This window comes from Rousettus aegyptiacus, unplaced genomic scaffold (genome assembly GCF_014176215.1).
Source record: "Rousettus aegyptiacus isolate mRouAeg1 unplaced genomic scaffold, mRouAeg1.p scaffold_m13_p_7, whole genome shotgun sequence".
In the NCBI taxonomy this organism is placed as follows: Eukaryota; Metazoa; Chordata; class Mammalia; order Chiroptera; family Pteropodidae; genus Rousettus; species Rousettus aegyptiacus.
Genome location: NW_023416310.1, coordinates 112505321 through 112529553, shown reverse-complemented (window position 1 = coordinate 112529553; position 24233 = coordinate 112505321). Strand labels below are relative to the sequence as shown.

Genomic DNA, 24233 nt, shown 5'->3' with positions numbered 1-24233 from the left:
AGTGGCTATTATATATTTCCTTTTGAAGTTCAACTAGAGGTATGATTATGGTGATGAAAGGACATATTGGAGGCTGAAGACAAGAAAATCCTTGATGATCCAGTCAAAGTATGAGTCTTGTATTTCGGAAAGGAGAGGGACACATCTTCAGTGTGTTCAATTTCTGCCTTTCATTATGGATCCCTTCCACGTGTCCCGCCTCCCCGCCCCACCACCTCAATTGCATTTTGTTCTTAATTAGAGCTTATAGTAACCCACTTGTACTTGTTTTCCCTATTCTTCATAATGTGATTTTGTTTTATCTCTAGCATTTACAGAAATAGGAAAGAATTGTTAGGGACAAGCAACTTATTAATAATAGATACTTTGAGCTAATGCCCCTTTAAGTCTTAGAAATTAAGATTCCGGAAACCTATGATAACTGCACTTGTATAAAACTGGTTAGTTTTACTTAGTCCACTTGTTTTTAGTAAAGTGTCTCTTTGAAGGAACACTGTTTCATTATGTTTTATTTCCAGGTCTGAATTTCTACCAGTAAGATCCTAATCTTTGGGTCTTAAACTAAAAAAAAAAAAAAATCAAAATACTGCTTTTCTGTGTAACATTTATTCCAAAATTTCATAATTGTTAAATATTTACTGTGTGTGTGTGTGTCAGGCTCTTTGTTAAGTGCATTGTCTCAGTTAATATTCACAACCATCACAGAAGGCAGGCACAGTTATAAGGAAACAGATTTAGAGACATGGTGTTACTTGGTCAGGTCACACAGGTAAGAATGAAGCCAGGATTTCGGTCTACTTCCCCCTAATTCCATAACCCAAGGTCATTACTACTTTGCTCTGTGGCACCTAAAAACAAGGTTTCTGTTTGGAAACTTGCCAATGTTTTATCACATTTCTGTTGTTCCTCTTTAACTACTGGCAGTTTGATCATTTTGGCCAAGTTTTATTTATTTATTTTTTTAATTTGACCATTATTATACTTAAATGCCTATGTAGTCTATGAGTGTGAGACATGTTAATAGGCTGCTGATATGTAAAATCATATATTTTTTCTCATTAAAAAGTCATTAAAAGTTAGTCTAAGTATCATGTGTTGTGGTAGGTCAGTTTTGTAAATAGTTTGAAAAGCGTTTGTATATAATGATGTGATACATCAGATTTAAAAAAACATAATGTCTTCAAATTAGCTTAAGGCTAAAATAATTTTCAGTAGCACGTAAATACTTAATAAAATTAATGATGCATTTCTGCTGATTATGGAGCAATTCTTTGTTAATTCTGTTTTTAATAAGGAGGGACATACTGGTAGGACGTTTTTGCGCCATGGTAAGCTTTATTGATTTTTGACATCTACTTGTGAGGCTTAAAATTTGAAGACTGACTAAATTATGAGTTTTTGATGTCTCAACACAAGTAGATTCAGAATGCTGGTGCCAGAATGAAACTTACAGATTCTGGAGACCATGCCAATTTTATTTTCCTGGAGGAAAATGAGACCTAGGAGTCATTCAGCTGATAAAGATGAGAAATAGAACTACAACCTAAGGTTTTTATTTTTTGTCTTTAAGGTTGTTTTTTTCCCCTGCTACACTAATAAACTGCCTCCTTTGTCACTTAGGGAAAGACCAGTGTATGCTTCGTATCTTAAGTTCAAGAGGGTAGAAAATTGAACAGTATATTCTTGTAAATTTGTGATTTAAAATCTCGAGGGTTTTTTTTTCTTTTCTTTTTTTTCTGTCATTGGCTTTAAAGTAGTAGGAAAAATTCTTGTCCTTTATGATGCATTTAGAAATTATGCTTTCTCATGTAGGCAGGTAGCTGCCTTATGCACATAGGATGATTCGAGAAATGCTTACAGATCAGTCCGGTCTCTCGGCTTTATGCTTGAACTAAAGGATTAATTAGGGATGGGCAACGAAGTTATGATGTGATGATGTGAACCAGTAATTTAGTAACCAAAATGTTGGTCACTGGCTTCAATCATTCCTGATCATAGCCAAGACTAAAATGAGCTTTTTGGAGGTTTGGTCAGAAAGTACCTCAATCTTACATTTTCTAAATGCCACCATTTCTACACTCGAGATTACTAAGAATGGACTTGACTTACTATATTTTGATCATTTAGGCACTGGTCTTAATTATGTAATTGAAATTATGATTTAGGTTTCTCATTTTTTTGAAAAGCTTTTTATCAAAGCTCTGAATTTTGTCTTATATATAAGCTCTATTTTGTGGTGACCGATTGGCTCTTTATTTTAAACCTTTTTAAAATTTTCAGCTGGACAATTCTGAATTTTAATGAATTAAAGATTTAAATTTAATTAATTTAATTAATTAATTAAAGAATTTTAACAATTCTTTAATATTTTTGAGAGTATAACCAAAAAAGTCTTTTACTTTTTGTAATGCTTCATGCCTTGCACAGTGCTTTCACTTCTCATTCAGTTCCTCTAAGAGTCCTGAGAAGAGGTAGGTGTAATATGTCCTGATTTGTAGCTGCAGTGCAGTGGTGTCACCAACTACCCTGAGTTCGGGGAGGTATCCCCAGGTCTAAGGGCACAATCCGCAGGACTCCCCTCACTTCAGACACCTGCTGCGTGATCCAGGCCACCTGCATGCTGACCAACTGGCTGTAAATTGGGAGTTCCCACTTCCCTCTCAGGTGTCATAATTTGCTAGAATGACAACTCAGGAAGATGCTGTAATCGCTGTTTTACAGTTTTATTGTGAAGGAGACAAATCGAGACTGGCCAAATCAAGAGAGACATAGACAGAAGCCTGGGAGAGTCCCATACACGAACGTAGCATGTCCTCAGGACTTGTCATCCTCTTGCTGCATTGATGTATAATCACCAACCAGGGAAACTCACCCAGGCCTTAGTGTCCAGAGTTTTTTTGGAGTTTATTACACATGTGGGATTGAATCATTGACCTTGAGGTTGGATTCAGCCTCCAGCTCTACTACTTTTCCAGGAGGTCAAGCTGCTGCGTGGGTCAAAGCCCAATCCTCTAATCACATGGTGGGCCTTTGTAGCATGATGTCTACCCCATCCTGCAACTAGGGGCCCACTGGGAGTTACCTATTAATATAAAAGCTGTGGTTCTACTGTTCATAGAGATACTTCTAAGAGCTGTGAAATTCCAAGGGTTTAGAGTCTCCTAGAAACCAGAGACAAAGGCCAGCCAAGTTCTTATGCAGCAGTTGGTAACTGCATAAGTTCCGGGAACAGACTGGCCCAATTTGTGACAGTGGAACCTAGAACATTTCTCCGTAGTAGTAGCCCATGATCTCCATTATATTAGAAATTGGAACAGGTTGTGTTTACATGTATGTATGTAGAAGGATTGCCTTCTGTTGAAAATTCTAATTTTTTTATCGATACAATAGTATTTAAAACCTTGGCTGATTGTCATTTGAACCAAATAGTTATATAAATTGTGTTGTACATAGGGTTAAAAACTACCTACTTTTTGATATTTTAAAAGCTCAGTAATTTTGGCTGTGAAAGTTTGATTTTTGGTCATTTATTTTTGAATTTGTAATTTTTAGACAGGTTATTACTCCTTACTGTTAAGAGAAAGGAAATCTAAACTATAAGAAGTGAGATTTTTTTTCTCGAGATAGAGGTATTGATAATGTATTTGTTGTTAGAATTGTAAAATGTTGAAGTTACAAGCTTTTCATGTTTACAGTGTTGCAGGTGCAGGTTAATGTTCTTTTGCATGTTTATGTCCAATAGAACAATCTTATTTCTAATTGTCTCATAAAGGTTATATTACATTGTCTTGGAACCCTCTGAATGTTTTTCCGAAATAGAATCTATTAGTTAAGGTATAGAGAGCTAAATAAACTGTTAATTGAAGAATGTAGCATCTCCTTATAATGTCATCTTAAGAAGTAGTGGGGTGTTGTTTTTACTATATGCTAGGGAGTTCTTGACGTGAAGCAAAGTTTGAAAAGAGGCCAGGAAGCAAAGCAGTGGCAGTTTCTTAAACATTCTACTCCCTGTTTTTGCTTGCAGTTACACTTAATAGAAGGATTTGTGAGAAGAGAGATTGTGAAAGATGGAACTGATAGCATATCTAGAAAAGAGTGAGTTCGACCATGTTTTTGAATTGCAGTTCCCAGAGGGATTTGTTTTTAGTTGTGTGTTTTTGTGTGGGCCAGCCCACCTTGAGTTCTGAGATCTGATGTGTGTGTGGGTACAGTCCACCAGGTGAGGACGTCTGTCAGAGCAGACTTACAGACCTGGTGCAGGTTGGCTCAGGAGTCAGAACCTCTGTCTCCCAGCTAGCCCTTTTCCCCATCACTTAAGTACACAGACTTACACTTACTTTCCTAACTTTCTACAAAGTAAAGTTTGTACTTACTAGTAAGATATTCAGGGCCTTCTGTTATATTTCCTCACCTACTTTGTTAGTTTCTCAGTCACTACCACTGGCTATGTGTCCTAAATACCAGTCAGTCCGAGAATGTTGCCTTAAACGTCTGTCTTTTTTCTTTTGTTTTGTTTATGAATTTTCTTTCTTCCTGAAATACCCCTCTCACCTTCTTCTGCCCATTAGAATTCTGCTCACTGTTCTCAGCTTAGCTGTACCTCTTTAGTTGAAGCCTACTTGATGCTCTGCTCCAACGTGAGGTCTACTGCTGTTTTCTCTGCATTTATTGCATTTTTTCAGTGCCTCTAATGTAGGCTCCTGTATTGTAGTTTTATTATGGAAATCTTTTTTCTCTGATAACTTTGGATTGTGGTTTATACTTACTTACCTTGAAAACTGCAAATTACAGTAAATGGACCCAGCACCGGTTTGTGGCCTGTTAGGAACTGGGCTGCACTGCAGGAGGTGAGCAGCAGGCGAATGAGCTAGCAAAGCTTCATGTGTATTTGCAGCTGCTCCTCAGCACTAGCATTGTCACCTCAGCTCCACCTCAGATCATCAGGCATTAGATTCTCATAGGAGCACCAGTCCCTGGTACCAAAAAAGTTGGGAGCCACTGTTGATATCTTACCTGTAATTGGGGGAAGAGGAAATGGGACACAGGACAGAATAGAGCTTGTCACTTGTAATCTAATCAAAACCTTCAAATAGTGAGTTACTTGTAGTCCTGTTGTGAAATTCTTTCTACTTATTGCACTTTGTAGCAACATTTTTTTCTACTTTTGTACTGTCACATTACCTGTGACCTACTGTACTTGTGTCTCTTCTCAGTTCCTACTCTAGATATCCTACAGGCAAAATCAGTGGTTCTCAAAGTATGTGCCTCAAAAACCAGCAATGTCAGCATTACCTGGGAACTTTGTAGAAATGCAGATTCCCAGCCCCACTCCACACCAGCTGAGTGAGACGCTTTGGCGTTGGGGCCCAACAGTTTGCCTTTTGACAGGCCTTCCTAGTGATTTTGATGCCTGCTCAAATGTGAGAGGACCACTGCTCTGGACACAGTCCCCTCTTCTCTGAGATTATAATCTCCTTTATTCTCCAGCTAAATTCTTTTCCTGTTACCAAGCTCTGTGGTCTTTGGAGTCCTTGATTCACTGCAGCCTTGAACTTTTCTGCGGGTAATCGTTTGGTTTTCCTGTGAGAATATACATACCACTCCTCCCTGATGAGGGCTGCTGCTTTTTACTTCTAGACATTTTTTGTATCATGTCATCGCCAGAACATTCTTTTAATTTTCTTGGTAGCTTGATCCCTGGTTTTAGACCTGCATGTAGGACATCCTAGTAGAAATGTTTGCTAATAAATACACATAGATTGGAGCACATAGATTGGAGGTCAGGAAGTCAAGAAAATTAAGGGAGCACATAGATTGGAGGTCAGGAAGGAAAATTAAGGGAAGGTGTTTAGAGACCAGTTACCTTTGCTGCATTCTGGAAAACCAGAGAAGGCAGTTCATTGAACTTTATTAAAACAGTGTCTTTGTTTTTTTCCCTTCCCTTCCGTAGAAGTCTAATTACGGGGAAGAAAATTATTAGGACGCCTCCTTCAACTTGTTTCAAATGACTGATTTTGAGTTGATCATCTTTTTGTATTTTTGTTGTTGAAAATAACCAAGAGAGAGGAAATTCTTTGTTGTATTTAGTTGTTTGGAATAGAAACTTTCCTTTTAAGAAGATTATCCTCAGACTGCGACATTATAAATATTTGTTATGCATTTTCAGTTTTAATATCTGCAGATGTTTTTCTTATACACCTTATTGTTTGTCTCTTTATCTCTGTGTGTGTTTTTTAAGTATTGACTAAATCATAATATTAAAATGCTGAAATGTACCTTATTCTTTAGGGTATAGACTAAGCTGCTGTAATGAGACTTCAGAACACAGTGATTCAAAAAATAATGAAGCCACTCCTGTAATAGGAGGCAGGCAGTCCACAGTGGATGAGTGACTGCCTCCTCCCCTTTTTAGGTCATTTAGGGTTCCAGTCTTCTTCTGTTTGTTTAGCTGTCCCTAGTGTGTTGTCCTCATTCTCATGGGTGAAGCCAGATTACCTCTCAACTGCATTCCAGACAAAGATGTGAACAATCTCCTTTAAGAACAAGGAACCGATTTTCCCGTACATCGCCCCGTCCTTGGGCACTCCTGATCTAACTCAGCCTGGGAGATGTGGTCTGGCTGGCAGCCCTGCTTCCTACCAGAAGGTAGTATGAGAGCCATTTTATTATCAAAAGAAAAGGAGAATGGGTATTGGAGGGCAGCTGTCATTTTGCCACTCCATAGTGTAGAAGTTCCAAAACCATCCTCACTTCTGACACCAACTGCAAGTTTGGCATTCCTCAAGACCACCCTCAAGTTTAGTAATTAGCTAGAAGGACTCAAAACTCAGAAACCTGTTGTAGTCATGATTACAATTTATTACATTGAAAGGATACAGATTAAAAATCAATGAAAGGAAAAGGTGGGACACACAGGAGGGTTCCATGTATGGGATTCAGTTGTCTCCTCCCACTATAGTCTGGTACAGCACTCACTTCCAGCAATAATGAGTGACAAGATGCACAAAGAATTGCCAGGGAGAGAAGCTCTCAAGGCTTAGTGTCCAGAGATTTTATTGGAATCTGGTCATATAGCTATGGTTTCTGGTTTATGTAGTTGACCTTTTGTCTCCAGCCCCTCAGGTAGGTTGGTAGCACATGGCAGGGAAGTACCACTTTAAATCACATTATTAGACCATCCCAGTGTCTCCTGGTTCCTAGGTAAACAAAGACATTAATCAGGCAGGACATTCCAAGGGCTTAGAGCTCACCTCCCAGAAACAAAGGGCAAAGGCTAGACCTCTCTGAGTGAGGTTAATCTTTTACTATACGGCCACATCTGTGGATAGGCACATCTTGTTTTTTGTAAGTATAGACAGTTGCATAATATGTGCGCTTTTCATCTTAAAAACCTTTTATACATTTTAAAAACTGCAAGAGACTAGAATGTGTCAGTTTTAACTATTCACAAATGAGGGAACTGAGATCTGACTGCTTGTGACTTGCTTAAAGTCAAGAGAACCAGTTAGTAACAAAATTGGTACTGTCACTTGGTCTCTACTCTCATGAACATGGACTGCTTCTGGTGGAGATCTAGATGGAACCTGTTTGTAGGACCGTATTTCCTCCTTAGTTTTTTTGTCACGTGGCAGCTGCTGTGTCTAATGCAGACAGGTGCTTGGTTCCCCAGTGAAAAAGCATGTATTTAGTTGAATTGTATTAGACTAGTGTTCTTCCTCACTTTTCAGCAGTTTATTGTATTGTAGCATTGTTGATTTCTTCCTTGAAGATTTCGAGACATAGTTTTATAAAAGATAAGTGTGATCTTATACCACAAACCAGCAGTGCAGCCTTATCAAGCATTTTATTTCACCTTTCTACCCTAGAAGGCATCTGTGTGCAAAATAACTAGTACTTGGCCTACCTTCTCCACAGATGTGTTGTAAAGATAAATTTTTGTAAAGACCACTTTGAAAAATAAAAGTGCTATGGAAATGCGAGATTTTACTAGTGGTACGTTTAAAGAATTTAAATTTAAATGTTAAAATCAATACTGAAAGGAAGGAAATATAAAGTATCAGTCAACAGGTGCATTTTTTAAAGAGATGGTAGGAATATGGGTAATTTTCTCTTTTCCGTTTCCTGTATTTTCTTAGTTTTGTACAATGAATATGTAGTGCTTTTATAAATAGAGCAGGAAAAACAATTTTTTCAAAGGTACACCAAGCAAGAATGACAGCACAACAAAGCAATATATATACACAAATCAGTAATTGGGAAGATAATAGAGAATGTCTCAAGGAAAGACCAGATTCACTTCTAGAAAAGGCTTATGCATCGAAGCCTATGACTTGTTTAGAGTGCTGTGTAGAGTGCCAATTTTATTTGGTAAATTAAAGTTCTTTGAATGCTATGTGGTGGTGTTTTTTTTTTGGTATTGTCAAGATGGTATCTAATATAGTACAGGAATTATTTCATTGAAGCAGAAAAAAATTGGTAATAGGAAAATGTTTCAACATACCGAAGATGAAAAAACTGTCATCTTGATTTCAAATCACTAAAAGTGAGTGTATGTGAAAGACTAGAGCCAGTAGGTATGCTTCTTGGAAATTGTTAAAAGGACTTAATTCCCTTCACTTGGGTGTCCGATTTTTTGTTTTAAATAGCTTGGTGAGGGTCTCTCAAGTCAAAACCTGACTGCAGTGTATGGGGTAGGGCTGGAAGAAGGTTCTACTTCTCTAGGTTATGAAGTTCAAGAATCTCTCTGTGCCCTTAGAACTTCAGCAGTGTGCCACCTGTAGCCTTAGACAATGATGGTCTCTGGTTGCTTTGAAACAAAACCTCAAAACCACATTGGAGCAGGCATTGTCAACCTCATTAGCAACTGTGCCAGTGGTTCATTTCTTTGTCAATCATAAGGATAGTACTTGGCCTCCCATTGCCCTTTCCTCCAAGAAGATTCCTAGCCGCTGCCTTACAGGCTTCGTGGGGAAGTGGTCCCTTTCCCAGTTTTGTACTCCAGCTGAACGTCTGTCTGCTGGTCCTTTCCTGTAGGTTGCCAGTCAGTCTTTGTGATCCCAGCAGGCTGCAGAGTGTTTGCAGTGTCCGAAGTCTCTTTTTTTTTTTTTTTTAATTTGCTTCTTTTTAAGTGTTTTATTTTAAAGATTTTTAATTGTGGTAAAATACCTGTAAACATAAAGTATACCACTTTAACCATTTTTAAGTGTACGTACAGGTTAGCAGTGTTAAATATGTTCACTTTGTTGTGTGACCAATCTCCAAAGCTTTTTTGTCTTGCAAAACTGAAACTCTTTGCTTGTTAAACAACTCACTAGTTCCCCCTTCCCCAACCGTTGGCAACTACCACTCTGTTTTCTATATCTATGGATTTGACTGTTCTAACTACCTAATATATGTAGAATCATACAGCATTTGTGTTTTTGTGACTGGCTTCTTTCACTTAGCATGATGTCCTCGAGGTTCATCCTTGTTGCGAATATTTCAGAATTTCCTTCCTTTTAAAGGCTGAAAATATACCATCGTGTGTACATAATACATTTTGCTCATCCATTCATCTATCACTGGACACTTAGGTTGCTTCCACCTTTTTGCTGTGGCGAGCAATACTGCTGTTAACATGGGTGAAAAATACCTATTTTAGACCTTGTTTTCAATTCTTTTGGACATATACCTAGAAGTGGGAATTATGGGATCATATGGTAATTCTATTTTTAATTTTTTAAGGAACTGCCATAATGTTTTCCATAGTGGCTACACCATTTCACATTTCCACCAGCAGTGGATGAGGGTTCCAATTTCTTCACATTCTCTCCAATGCTGGGTATTTTCTGTTTTCTTCATAGTAGCCATCCTAATGGGTGTGAGGGAGTATCTCATTGTGGTTTCCATGTACATGATTAGCAGTGTTGGCCATGTTTATCTTTAGAGAAATGGCTATTCAGATCCTCTGTCCATTTTTAAATTGGGTTATTTGTTTTTTTATTGTTGTAGGAGTTCTTTATGTATTCTGCATACTAATCCCTTACCAGATAGATGGTTTTCACATATTTTTTCTCATTCCATGGGTTGCTTTTTAACTTAGTTGATTATGTCGTTCTGTTGCATAGTTTTGATTTCGATGTAGTCTAATCTGTTTTTCCTTTTGTTGCTTGTGCTTTTGATGTATCTAATGAATCGTTGTTGAAGCCAAAGTCATGAAGCTTTTCCCTTGTTTTCTTCTAGGAATGGAGACTTGCCCCTTGGTGTGGCCTCAGAGGCATCAGTAAAGCCCCTTTTTCAAGGATCCTTACTGGTTAGCAGAAGCAAAGTTTTGTTTTATGGTAAACCAGTTTTCAAGAATAGGGTTTTATGTCTTGTTTCATACTACCAAGGAAGCACTGTAGTCTAAAACCCACTAAATGATTTATACTTAATCCCACCAGTTGTGTTGTTCTTATTAGTACCAAAAGCATATATCATTTGCTGATCTTGTGTGTATGCTACGTTTTGGGAAGAAAGTGTCTGTCATATTGCTATCTATTAATCAGCACAGAATTCTGTTGTGAATGCTTGGAAAGCTATTTTAAAATACGAGAAATAAAAAATAGGTAGAATTAAACTAAATATGCAAGGTAGAGTTTTGAATATTGAGATATTGGGATACACTGTACTTGGGACATACTGCTATTGTTACCATGCTTTATAGGTAAATTCATTTTCTTTCTTTACAAGAATCTATTGACTCTGTCACATACAGGGTGAATGGCAGTTCTATCTGTACAACATATTTATATTCCATTCAGAAAGGAGGTGAATTAGATCTAACCAAAGTGAGTGATGTGTGAACAGTCTTTGGTGCTGTTACATGTTAACACACAAGTGTGTGCTAAATCTGCTTATCATTTACATCCATCACCTGTGTCTCCCTTTTATTTGGCCATATAGTTCAGGTTGTCGTGTAGCTTTGCTTCATGCAGGTTAGTCTGTTACTGCTGTTGGCTGGCATTACAGATCTAAGTCATGTAGTTTGCTTTGTGCTCTAGAGTTGATTGGTTTTTCCCCCTACTCTTCCTGCCTAAAATCTTTCCCTTGAAGTTATTTGTAGGGCTAGTATTTCCTTGATTGATGTTCATTTATTTTTTAGATGGTATAATTTTAGAACTCACACAGAAAAGCCTGTTGGTCTCAGTAGTGCCTTGTATAGTATGGCAGTTTACACACAGTCGTATTCCATTGACTTCAATCTGTAGGTAGTCTAGTATGATGCCCCTTATACATGGGCTCTTAATTATTTCTTAGATGCTGTAATTATCTATGCCATGCAGCTATCTACTGAACTATCTGGCATCTGTCTTCTGAAAAAAGAAAGTTACACAGTTGATGTCACGTAACAGCGACAGGGTCAATAAGTCGCTACTCCTAGTGTTCAGTAAAGGCTAGATCCACAGTTAGGTTTTTACCCCTAATTTGTTGTCATAGGCCATCTCAGTCTATATATAGATTATTTAAATGAATTTGGTAAGACAAGTTGCCTTGAATTTTTCAGGTATAAGGAAAGGGGGTCAGCATAAATAAAGTAGACCATCAGCATTGTTATATAATCATATTTCTGAAATCGAAGTACATTACTAAATATGGATATAGTAGTTTTAAGTTTTTACATTTAGTTTCCGTAAATAGGTCTTGAGTGTGTCTTGTGTAGAGCACCAAAGGGAACTGTGAAAGGATTTAAATCTAAAATGGAACTGGAGGGTATGAAACCGAATCTCACGCGTGTACCCTCAGAAGAACAAACTTAAGAACTGAAAGATTGATTTCCTATAAATACCTGATTTACAGAAGACAAAGATTTCTCTCCTGACCAAGAATCCCTCCCATTTTCATGCCAGTGAACCTGCTACTTGGGCTCTGGCTAGACACCACTCTTTGCCCCTAAATACAGCCGCTGTTCCCCCACCCCGAAACCCTCAGTGGACTCACTGTGGCTTGCTACATACAGTTTGCAGTTCCTCTGCTATTCCCAAATAAACCCATGCAAGCTTCCTTAGTTTACCTCTTTATTTAAGTTGACAGAACTCTGCCTCTTAGAGTGACAGTTACAGACCTGGATAATGCGGTGACTGAGATTCTGAGATGAATATTTACTAGTCAGCAAAACCAGTTAGTGGTCAAGCCTAGACTAGAAACAGTTCCCCTTAGTCTTTTTTCATAATCATTTGACTCACTTATGCTGTATATTATGCGACAGACTGTAACAGATTGTCATTATGGTATTTTTATTCAATACCTAACAATGGTGTACCCAGATATTTACTGTTTTCCTTGCTGTGTCTTTTGTCCTGTAGTTTTGACCTTCCTTGTAGGAGAGTTTTCCTTCCACCTGAGGGATGTCCTTTAGTGCAGGTTTGCTGGTGGCATTAGCTTCTGTTTTTCTTTGCCCGAAATGCCTTTATTTCCTCTTTTGTAACTGAGTTTTTTCCTGGATATAGAATTTTAATTTAGTGATTATTTTCCTTCAACACTGTTGTCCTCTAGCTCTGTTGTTTCTGTTGGAAAAATAGCTGTCTAATTTCTGCACCTTGGAATATTTCAAATGGAATTTCTCTGTTCTCTCTACTCATGACAACTTTTAATATATTTTTCTGTCTTCAGTTTTCCATACTTATATATATCTACATAAAGATTTCTATTTTTTCCTCCTTTGGGTTCATTGTACTTTTTGAATTTGTGGCTTGGTATCTTTAATCAGTTTTAGAATATTTTAGTCATAATTTCTCCAAATATAACTTCTTTTTTCCTCCTCATTCCCTCACCCACCCTCCCGCAAATTTACTCGTTAGACCTTCTCAAGTATCCTCTATATCTCTTTCCCTCCCATATTCTCTATCCTTCTGTGCCACTGCTTTTTCTGGATACTTTTGACTTATTTTTAGCTGTTCTTTATTTGCTCTTATCTAGTCACTTGCTCTTAACTCTTTATGGTATTGCATCTTTCAATTCCAGAGTTACCATTTACTTATTTTATGTGTTTTCCAATTTTTTACCAGTATTCCAGTACTTGCCTGTTATCTCCTTGAACATAGTAAGCATGCTTACTTTAAAGTCTGTGTTAAGTTCAGTATCTGCAGTCCATATACGTCTGTTTATTCTTTGTTTCTGTTGGTTCTAACTTGTGATCTTCTTTGTGTGCCTAGTTTTTATTTTCAGGCGAGACATTATGTTTGCAAAATTATTCATAGAAGTATATGGAGTTCAAGGATTATTGTCATCCTCAATTGGGGATTTACATTTGCTTCACCAGATGTTCCAAGCACTGGCTGTCCAAGATCACCTAAATCTGCTTTCAGAAATTGAAATAGTCTAAGGCAAGATACATGTTCTGCAAAGCTTGGTCTGCCTACTTTCAGCTTACTTTTTACTCCTAGGGTCTTCATCCTAAGTGTGCAGATTTATATCCTTGGAAGATCCTTGAAATTCACCTTCTGTTCCCTTAGCACTATGTTTGTCAGAAACATTGCCCAGCCTCTAAGCCACTCTTCTAGAATTGCCAAATGCCTTTAGAGGGGAAAACTGTCCCAGTTTGGCAAGAAGAGGTAGGGCGGGGGTGGTGGGAGGTGTCACCTGTAAATCTTGTTCCATTAAAATTCTTCATTTTTTGTTAGGCCTTCTGTGCCTTGAGGCAATTTTTTAAAAACAATGTTTTGTGTGACTTCTGTTCCTCAGCAGGAAGGTGGGTCCAAATTATTTAGTTCACTATTTGTTATAGTATCTTCTCAAAAGTAGAATTTGAATGTGCAAAATGAAAAACATTTATTGTTTCCTTTCCCCCTTTTTTTTGGTCTTATTTGAATCCTTAATCAAAGTTTGTTGTACATAACTCCAATTAGTGGAAATGAAAGTACTATTTCAGTCTTTCATTCTTTTTATGTTTCAGAGCTTTAAACATTTGTCTGGGATAGCTTTCTTTGTAATGGGGAAAGAATCTTTAAAATCTGTTTTATGGTTTTTTACTTATTACAACTTTGTTTCATATTTGTCTACCCTCATTAAACCATTGATAAGGATTTTGTGTTGTCCTTTCCCAGTAGATACCCCATAGATATTAAGTGAGGCTCTTAAATGATTGGGCAAATGAATTAAACTTTTAAAATATAGTTTGTTCTTAATTTACTTCATTTAGCAGATTACTTGTTGTATTTAATTTTTGTGAGTGTGCATCCTTCACCTATAATAGCCTGAATTCTCAAACTCTTCACTTCTTAGAGTAGATGTATGGATTCAGTTTATGTGAAATCAAGAACTATGTGTTAAGGTAAGAGGGGAAGTCATGAGGGACTGGACAAAGCCTCTTGAAAAGAGCAGTAGTTATCAGAGCAAATTAAGGCAGTTCTGGGACTCACGATGAACATTCGGTAGCTGTGCTCCTGCCATTGTCAAGTTTCAAAACACAAGCCTCTTCTCTCCCCCAGCACCCACAACACCTGATCGGGGTGAATCACTTTGCTTCCTGTTCTCTGAGCCCATTGCACATGCCCCTTGTCTCTGTTGGATTTCTTATTGAGTATATCTCTGCATGTCTTTTAGGCACCTTTTAAGAGTAAATGGAAAAGTTCATAGTATAAATGTCAGCAAGGAAAAACTATAGGTTTTAAACACCTATAAATCCCACAATACACCAAGAATGGAAATATTTGAAAGATACTATCTGCTGGTGTATGTGGATAAAATGTCATGTTTTATCCACATACACCAGCAGATAGTATCTGCTGTTATTCAATAACATTTTTATAAACCATATCAAAGCTGATTTGACTTAGATAATGTATAAGTCTTCTCCAGTGATATATGATAACTATTTGATATTAACCTATGTATAGTTAATAGAAGAAAAATAGCTAAATGGAGATCAGGTTAATTTTGTGAAGAATAACGCAGTCCCGTCTCACGATGTAGCCATTTGGGTTAGACTTAGGTTTTGATTTGAGTTGTTTTATACATTGCTAGCCACTAAGGCAGCTGACACTTGACATGAGCTATTGTTTGGTCATTTTGGTGGTTTTTATAGTACAGTTGGGCAAGTGTTGCCTTAAGGAAAATGCTAGATTTACTAGTTTATTGTCAATGATAATAGTACTGCATCATGTCAATTAGATGCATCATTTTAATTTACTTTTAGGACTTTTTGTGTAATAGGAATTACACTGTGAGTGTATTCTTATGTGTCTGGCATGTAATAGTGGAGACAGAGTTTAAGAGCCAATTTATATTGTAGGTTAGGTCATGAAGGAATATGTTTTCTTAGTTTCTGTTAACACTAATTGTTAAGCACAACCCATGTTTGTCCGATTTGGTGTTTTTTTGTTTGTTTGTTTGTTTGTTTTTGTTTGTTTGTTTTAATGTAAGTTGGTGGTACTCAGGAATGCACAGAAGTCTTTCCTGTTAAAATTGAAAGTGGTTATAATTTAAACCTAATACTTATCTGTAGAAGTACTTCTGTACTTACTTTTGGAATAAATTTCACTTGTGAATCAGGAGAATGATATGCTTTAGAAAAAGTTTCCTCGGTATTATACTTTTAACTTTTATGAATTGAACATTTATTTTATTTTCTTAATTTTTTAATTGACATGTACATTGTTATAAAATTGACATTTTTTTTCCCCCTAATACAGAAGCCCCACCATGAGACGAGGTGGATGGAGGAGGCGAGCTGAAAATGATGGCTGGGAAAAATGGGTGTGTTTTAAAAGAATACAAATAATTATATTGAACTATCTAGGTATTTCTCATTCTTCTTTTAGTAAGGCATTTTCTGAGTTGCAGATCACTTTAGACACCAACTCTTGAGTTTTCACAATTTATTGAGAGTTCAGACTTTAACACTTAAACTTACAAAATTTTATCCTGAAGAAATGTTCACATATATAAAATCGTATGATAATTTTATTGCAGCATTGTTAATAATGCTGAAAAATTGGAAAACATAAATATCCAATAATAGGGGATTGGACAAGTAAGTTTTCCCTGTACAGTGAACACTGTGCAACACTTAGCTTTGTATTTCTTAGTTTGGCAAGATGACCTTGACTAAAAGAGTGCTGTGTTAGAAGGGAATATTGATATATATATGATCCTATTTTTGTAAAACTACTATGCCTTGGGACATAGAAATAAGCTTTGAAAATAATATCCCAAAATGTTAACAGTGAATGGCATCATAGCTAATTTAAATTTTCTTCTTTATATTTTTCTATATCTTCTGGGAAAAAAATGTTTTTAACGGGAAACGCATAGTATTTGAATAATCAAAAACAGTGGACTCATTTCCATTTCGAAAAAAAATGTATACCACTTCTACATACCTACAGCTTTATTTTAAACATCTAATTGTTAATTCTTCATTCATAGAGATAAGTTAATTCAAATTAATTAAGTTTAATTATTTCAATGTGGCTGAATCATAGATTTGTAAAGATCTATAGGAAAAATAATGTTTTTACATTCTTTTTGATGTTCATTTTATAGAATGAAAGTTAGTACTACCATCAAATAGATCGATTAGATCCAGTATTTAGCCACTGAATCATTTAGTCTGTTCTTATCTACATGTATGGAGGACTGTACTAGTTTGTTGAACTGCTTCATTTTAATCGAAGTTATTACTTTTAAGCTTCCTATATAAAGAATATAGTGGAAGCCAGTTTAAAATATACTCTTATTGACCACTTGTCAAATTTTAATTGTTTTAAATTTTGGTGTAACTTTTGCTTGACTTTATAGATAAGAACAGTATTTCATGGCATTAAACTTCTTATACTCGACTTAACCTTTTCCCTCTTTTTAAAGTAAGTCTTATTTTTATAAGAATGTGATAAAATTATTAAAAATTGAGTTGACAGAAAAGTCCTCCTTGATCTGCCTGTTTTATTGTCTTCCCCTATGATTTAAGCTTATAATTGCACCTTGTGTCATCATCATACCTTGGTCACTAGCACAGAATAAGGTCCTGTGTGTGTTTATTTTCAAATATAAATTACTTTTTTTTTTGAAATTGCTTTTTTAAAAGGTGGGGGTGGGGGAGAAAATATAACTTTTATGATTAGTTTACCTTTTTTTTTTTGTTTGATCTAGGGTGGGTATATGGCTGCCAAGGTCCAGAAATTGGAGGAACAGTTTCGATCAGATGCTGCTTTGCAGAAGGATGGAACTACATCTGCAATTTTTAGTGGAGTTGCCATCTATGTCAATGGATATACAGGTTGAGTACTTTTTACTCAATAGTAAATAGGTACCCTATTTTGGCATGTACTTTTATTGAGATCAACAGTGGTTTGTTTTACATCCTGTTTTTAATTATCTTGTTTATTAAAATGATTAAAGTAAAATCCTGTGCTTTAGGTATTCTTCCTTCACTTATTTTTCCATCTTTTATTGAAGTATATAGTTTAAAAAGTCATAGGAGGTTAAAGTGAAAAACAGCAGTGGCCTTGCTTAAACAGCTGATTGGAAGCTCATCACACATGTGTGGGGCTTGTAAACTGTGAGCGTCAATACCCGGGATCTGGTAAGGCCACCTCACTGGTAAATCTGCTTTTGTAATTATCCTTGGGTCCTTCTGGGCCGGTGGAGGAAGGGTTGGTATGTGTGTCAGATTTCCCAGAATCTTACTTCGAGAAGAGTATAAACCTAACTGCCAGCTCTTTAGTTGCCAAGGGGGAAGGAAAGAGCCAGAATTCTCAGTCTAGAAATTAGAATTTCGTTCAGTCTCCCCGTTTTTTGTTTTTTTTTTTTTCCATCCACAATATCAGTTCTCTCCCCCTGCTATGCCTGTTGTCATTGAGTCCAGTATCTGGAAGGGACAGGATAGTCAGTCATCTTCATGAGTGGGAGAGGAGGTCTCTAATCTGTGTCTTACACAGAATTTCAACCATAAACTTCTTGTTTCACGACGTGTCCGCATGCCCACGATTGGAGGTGCCCAGTGCCTCTATTTCTTAAATCTTTCTTGTTTTCACTGGCACCAAGCAGTTTCTCCAAGGTTTCCACATAGCCAGCTCAGATTTTCTTTCTCTCATCTGCAAAGTTGGTCACGGCTTGCCAGTTGGCCATCAGATTTTACTACTAAAAGTTTCTCTTCATTCTCTTTAGGATTTCTCTCCTCTTAAGGTCATGTTAGTGTATTATTTTTTGAAGCAAATGGCTATAAATATTTGTGTCATTCTGTTATATTTTTACCTCTCCACTTCTCAGTTGGCTGATACCTGGTTATCTTTAAGGTCTCTGTTAATATATCACTTACCTTTCATCAGTTGTCTTTCTACTGCTGTAACTGACTTCCCATACTTGTATTTATCTGCATCTTGGTATTTATAAGATCTTATTGTAGTTGCCTGTTAGACAAGAGCAAGAGCTATGTTTTCATATTTTCATTACTACTGTATGCTTGATTCCTCTACAGTGACTGGGTGTAACCCACACAGGAAATATTTGTTGAATTACAGTTGAGTTTTAGTTACCTGATGCATTTGTCTAGTTGAGTTTTATCAGGCATCACTGACAGCAAATTTAGCCTAAGACTGTTATCTCAGAATGAACTGCAACTTTGGGAAGGGTCACATGCAACTCCTCTGCTTGGGTATCCAGGAGCAGTCATGTTCCACTGACTGGCCTGAGATGCAGTATGAAAGACCCTAACACAAAGAAATAAACGTTGCTCGTCACATTAGCTGGTTATGGAAGTCCCCAGTTCACAAGGGCACCCTTATTCACATAAGAGGAAGAAAAAGAGATCCTTTGAGGGAGAAAAATGAGTATGGTAGTAATCACTATCATGGTTGAGAATTTGGAAATCTAATTCTACTTTTATCACTAATGTCTGTATTCAACGACTTTATTTTCTCTTTTAACCTATTTTGTTTGGACCCATTGTTAGCCCTATCCCTTTCCTTAGAATAAGAATAATTATATTAATTTTCACTCTTATAATTATCAGGATTACATTATAATTCTACAAGTGAAGTTCCACTATGTAGAATTTCATAAGGACATGCAAATTGCGGAGAGTTTTTTTGAAAAATTTTCTGTTTTAGTGAACAGTTCGCAACTTTATAGAAAACAGAATCAACCTCTGTGTAATGAATTAGCAAGTGGAGAAAAGTGCTTTAAATGCAGTAAGACAAGTAGGGAATGCTGTTTTATTGTTACTTCTTAATCTGTCAACCTATTTTCTTTTTTTCCCCCCAAAAAGCATCTTTTTCCTGCTAAGGTAAACTTCTTTGCCTTCTATTCTTTTTTTTATTTAAAAACTTTTTTGACATAATTGTAGAATCACATGCAATTGTAAGAAATAATCCAAAGAGCTTACCAACTTTTTGCCCAGTATCTCCCAATGGCAACATTTCACAAACTGTAGTATGGTATCAGCTAGGGAATTGACATCAGTACAATTGAAATACTGGGCATTTCCCCAGCACAAGGATCTTTGTGCTGCCCTCCATAGCCACACCTGCTTCCCTTCTGCTCTCAACCTCTCAGCCTCTCTTATCCATGGCAGTGATTGATCTGGGCTCCACTTCTATATTTTTTTTCATTTCAAGAATGTTACATAAATAGAAGAGCATGGTATGTAACCTTTTGGGATTGGTGGGATTGGCTTTTTTTTTTTTTTTTATTCCGCGTAATACTCTGGAGATTCATCCAAGTTATATGTGTCAGTAGTTTTTTTCCTTTTTATAGCTGAGTTGTATTATTCCATTGTATGTGTGTTTCACAGTTTGTTAATCACTCACTTAACAGCATCTGGGTTTTTTTCTGGTTTTAACTGTGAATATTTATATACGTAAGTGCAATTGCTAGGTCAAATGGTGGTCACATGTTTAATTTTTGTAAGAAACTGCCAAACTGTTTCTCAAGTGATTATACTATTTTACGTTCTCACTAGCGATATATGAATGATCCAGTTTCTCTGCATCCCTGTCAGTATTTAGTGTATTTTAAACATTTAGGAAGTATGTAGTGATACCTTATTGTGGTTTTATTTTGTGTAACAGTTGCCAAGCATCCTCATCAGCATTTTTGTTTTGTGTTTTCATTAATTTAGGTATTCTAACATGTATAGTACTATCTCATTGCAGTTTTATTGTTCATTTGCCTGATTGCTAATGATATTGAACATCCTTTCATGTGTTTGTTTGCCACCTATATAGCCTCTTCAGTGAAATATCTGTATATGTCTTTTTGCCCACTTTCTAATTGGGCTGTTTGGTTTTTTTTTACTGTTGAGTTTTGAGAGTTCTTTATGTATTCCAAGTACTATTTCTTTGTCAGATATTTGATTTGCAAATATTTTTTCCCAGTCTATAGTTCGTCTTTTAACCTCTTCACATGATCTTTTGTACAGCACAAGTTTTTAGTTTTGACAAAGTCCTATTTGTCCATTTTTCCTTTTATAGATTGTGTTTTCACATCAAAAGTCTGCGTAGCACTAGATTAGAAAGATTTTCTTTTTTTCTTGTAAAAATTTTATAGTTTCATGTTTTATATTTAAGTACATGATCCATTTTGAGTTAATTTTTGTGTGTGTGTGGCCTATGGATATCTAGTTGGTGTAGCACCATTGGTTGAAAAGCTGTCTCTTCCTCCATTGATTACTTTTGCACTTCTGTCAAAAATCAGTAGGACGTGTTTGGGTGAGTCTGTTTCACAAAATAGACACAGACAAAATAGAACTTGCTGGGATTTTGATAGGAATTATACTAACCTAGATCAATTCAGAGAGAACTGACATCTTTACTATGTTGAGTTTTCTAATTTATGGACCTTCCATCTCATTTTACTCTAGTCGATTGAACAAATATATTTTGTACACTACTCGTGTATTAGGAACTGTGTTAGAACAGAGCTGGCAGTTGATGAAGAATGTTGATTTTGTTAGATCAGACCAGAGAGATGTGGGTGGCAACACAGCAGAGCAGTCAGTAATTGCTTTCCAGAGTTAGCGTGTTCTTCATAGAGAAACTGCCTTTTTTAGCTGCGTCTTAGATAAATAGGGTTTTCTAGATGAAAATAGGTAAAGGCATTCTTATCCTAATTCTAACCTACATTTTCACCTTAACATTCTCTAATTTTGATCAACAGGCTTATCTGATATTTTAGGTTTGTCTTTGTACTTTTAGTTCCCTGTGCTTCTGTTTGTGCTTTTGCCTCTGATGAAAAGTTCCTTCCCTCACTTCGGCGAACTGGAATTATATTCATCCATTAAGGTCCAGGTTAAATTAGATTTTGCCTCCTTCCCTGTCTGAGCCATTCGATAGTTTTTAAATGTCATAGCATTATTGCCAGAAACATTTATTTTGACACCCAAGCTTTGTATTGGCAGGTCTTACTTTGATATTTAGTTTTTTGGATTCAGAAAGCCCATGTACTTCGTAACCCCCAACCAAACATGGATCAGACAACACCATGAGACCTTAAATTTGCTATTCCTTCTGCTTTCCCCAAGTCTTCATCATTCAGCTCTCTGCTCATATGTTGCCTCTTCCCAAAGATTTTTCTCGACCACCTCATCTGAAATAGGTGTGTGGTGCCCTTCAGATGTTTTCTAACCCCTATCCAGCTTTATTTCTCTTTATAGAATTTATTTGTATCTGAAATGGTATTATTTATCTGACTTATGTTCTGTCTGCCCAGTGAAGTAGAAATTCTGTGGAGCACAGATATGTGTCTTGTCATTGCTGCATTCCAAAGGCCTAGAACCTTTCTTGGTATTCACATTGTAAGACGCTTAATAAATGTTAGGTGAATGAATAATAGTTTTCATTCATTAGAATGGAAAGACATATATCAGAATGTAAAAATATTTTAAATAAAAATATTAACTTTATTATTTGTATGCTAATTAAACTCAGTCTTCTTGAATTTATAGTTTTTAATTAAGAAATGAGCCACATTCTAGGCTTACTGAATTGTAATCTCCAGGAGTAGGTCCTGGGCATGTTTATGTGGGTGGAAAGCTTCCCAGGTAAGCCGGTGCTTTAATTTAGTGAAATGTAATTACTCTCTTCTGTGAAGTGAGGTTGGGACAGTCGATAAGGAAAGAGGCATTCTGGTTGTTTTCTACTGTTTTCAGTATGTGGGTAGAAGACAGGCCCACTGACTTACTCCTTACTGTTAAGAGAAAGAAAGTCTAAACTATAAGAAGCGAGATTTTTGTTCTCAAGATGGAGGTACTGATAATGTTATTTGTTGTTAGAATTGTAAAATGTTGAAATTGCAAGCTTTTCACGTTTACAGTGTGGATGGGCAGGTGGATGGGCAGATACTTGGGCATGATTTGCAGAATGGACAAAGGACCATGCAAGCGTAATAGATTTACATTCCAAGTAACCTTATATTCATGTTTTCTGAGCATGTGAATGTGCTGATTTAGGAAAATAGTCCATTTAATGCTGACAAATTAAGTTTTTTCGGAAACAGATGCCTTCTGGAAATTATTTTCTATAGATATAAACACATCTCCTTCAATTCCTGTGAAATTCTGATCTTTTAACTCAGGGATGTAGGAATTTAACCTCCAACTTGAAAGAGTTACTGTATTAAGTTGTGCCATCCACTGTAATTTTGCCAGTGTCTAGTACATATTTGCTCCTGTTAGATACTCAAAAATATGTCCTGTAGGGCTTTGAAACTTTCCCATTTTTGTTTGGTTCTGGCTTTTGGTTAAGTATGGTAAGTCTGAGGCAGGCAGGGAAGAAAGGCATCCGGAGGAAGCGTGGCTGTTACAGGAAGAGCAGTGGGTGAGGGTCAGAAGATAGGCAGTCTGCACAAGCGCCAGTGGTTATGGACAGGTTGCCTGATTTTCTCTAATTCCTCGTCAGTCACTATGGCATATTATCTTTTCTGATTTATAAGATTGTGAGACTCAAAGGAAATAATGAAGGATATTACTACTGTAAGACCAAAGAAGGTACAAGCAGCCATTTGGCTGGCTTCTTTCTGCCATGTATGTAGTATAGCTAACATTTAATCAAGCTCATTGGATATGCAGAATGAAATGGTGACAAAATGAATATTTTCTCAATAGAAATATATCAAGGAAAGCTTTGGTACAAGGTGTAAAACTTTTTTATAGACGTTGTTCTAACCAGATGAGCAAAACACTCTGTATGTAAGCCATGCTGGAAATGTGGACCGCTCTTCATGTGGCTCTTCTGGTGTAACGTGATGACATTTGCTCTGCTGCAGTTCAGTGCTACATTCTTCAGTTAACAGTTTATTTAGCTCTTTATACCTTAACTGATAGATTCTATTTCTGAAAAACATTCAGAGGGTTCCAAGACAATGTAATATAACCTTTATGAGACAATTAGAAATAAGATTTTTCTATTGGACATAAATATGCAAAAGAACATTAACCTGCATCTGCAACACTGTAAATGTGAAAAGCTTGTAACTTCAACATTTTACAATTCTAACAACAAATACATTATCAGTACCTCCATCTTGAGAACAAAAATCTCACTTCTTTTAGTTTAGATTTCCTTTCTCTTAACAGTAAGGAGTAATAACCTGTCTTAAAAATTACAGATTCAAAAATAAATGACCAAAAATCACACTTTCACAGCCAAAATTACTGAGCTTTTAAAATATCAAAAAGTATGTAGTTTATAACCCTGTACAACACTGCAAACCATGACATCACAGAGCACTCTGCTGATCCATGAGTTCTACAGCCCCCAACCCCATTCACCTCACTGTGGACACGAGCCTCCAGAACACCCCACGTGAGCATCAGGCCTGTTAGCACTTTAATAGGTGTCCCTGAGAGGACCATGGGGGTGATGGTCACACCTCTGACAGTGAAATATGTGTATTATGACACTGGTGTTGACCTGATCACGAAGACCTGTTTTAGTCCCAACCGAATTATCAAACTATCAAGTGACTTGCAGCAAGTGGCAGGGTCATCGGCTTGCATCCAGGAGGCCCTAAGCACAGTGTTGCAGGACACAGAAGATGTACTGTCTGGAAAGGTGTCAGCTGACAATATTGTGGGCTACTTCTTGATGAGTCTGGTTAACCAAGTACCCAAAATAGTTCCCGATGACTTTGAGACAATGCTCAACAGCGATATCAGTGACCTGCTGATGGTGACCAACATGGCCAATCTCACAGTCACAGATTGCCCTCAGCGAGACACTTGTAAAACTGTGAATGGGCCCTAGGCAGCACTCCCGCCATTCTGGGCCCCAACCCTG

General features: G+C 36.7%; 1 protein-coding gene across 8 annotated transcripts in view; it reads left to right on the top strand.

The window, feature by feature from the left end:
- REV1 (REV1 DNA directed polymerase) overlaps nt 1–24233 on the top strand; it is an 82960-nt gene that overhangs the window by 3845 nt on the left and 54882 nt on the right. For 7 of the 8 annotated variants that reach the window (XM_036224740.1, XM_016157246.2, XM_036224739.1 and 4 more), the window contains exons 2-3: nt 15651–15714; nt 17110–17236. In XM_036224740.1, coding sequence (XP_036080633.1) covers nt 15661–15714; nt 17110–17236 — 181 coding nt within the window. In that variant the 5' untranslated portion in view covers nt 15651–15660. Of the gene's footprint in view, nt 1–15650; nt 15715–17105; nt 17237–24233 lie in introns of those variants that run through there. The other variant, XM_036224741.1, reaches the window with a different exon arrangement.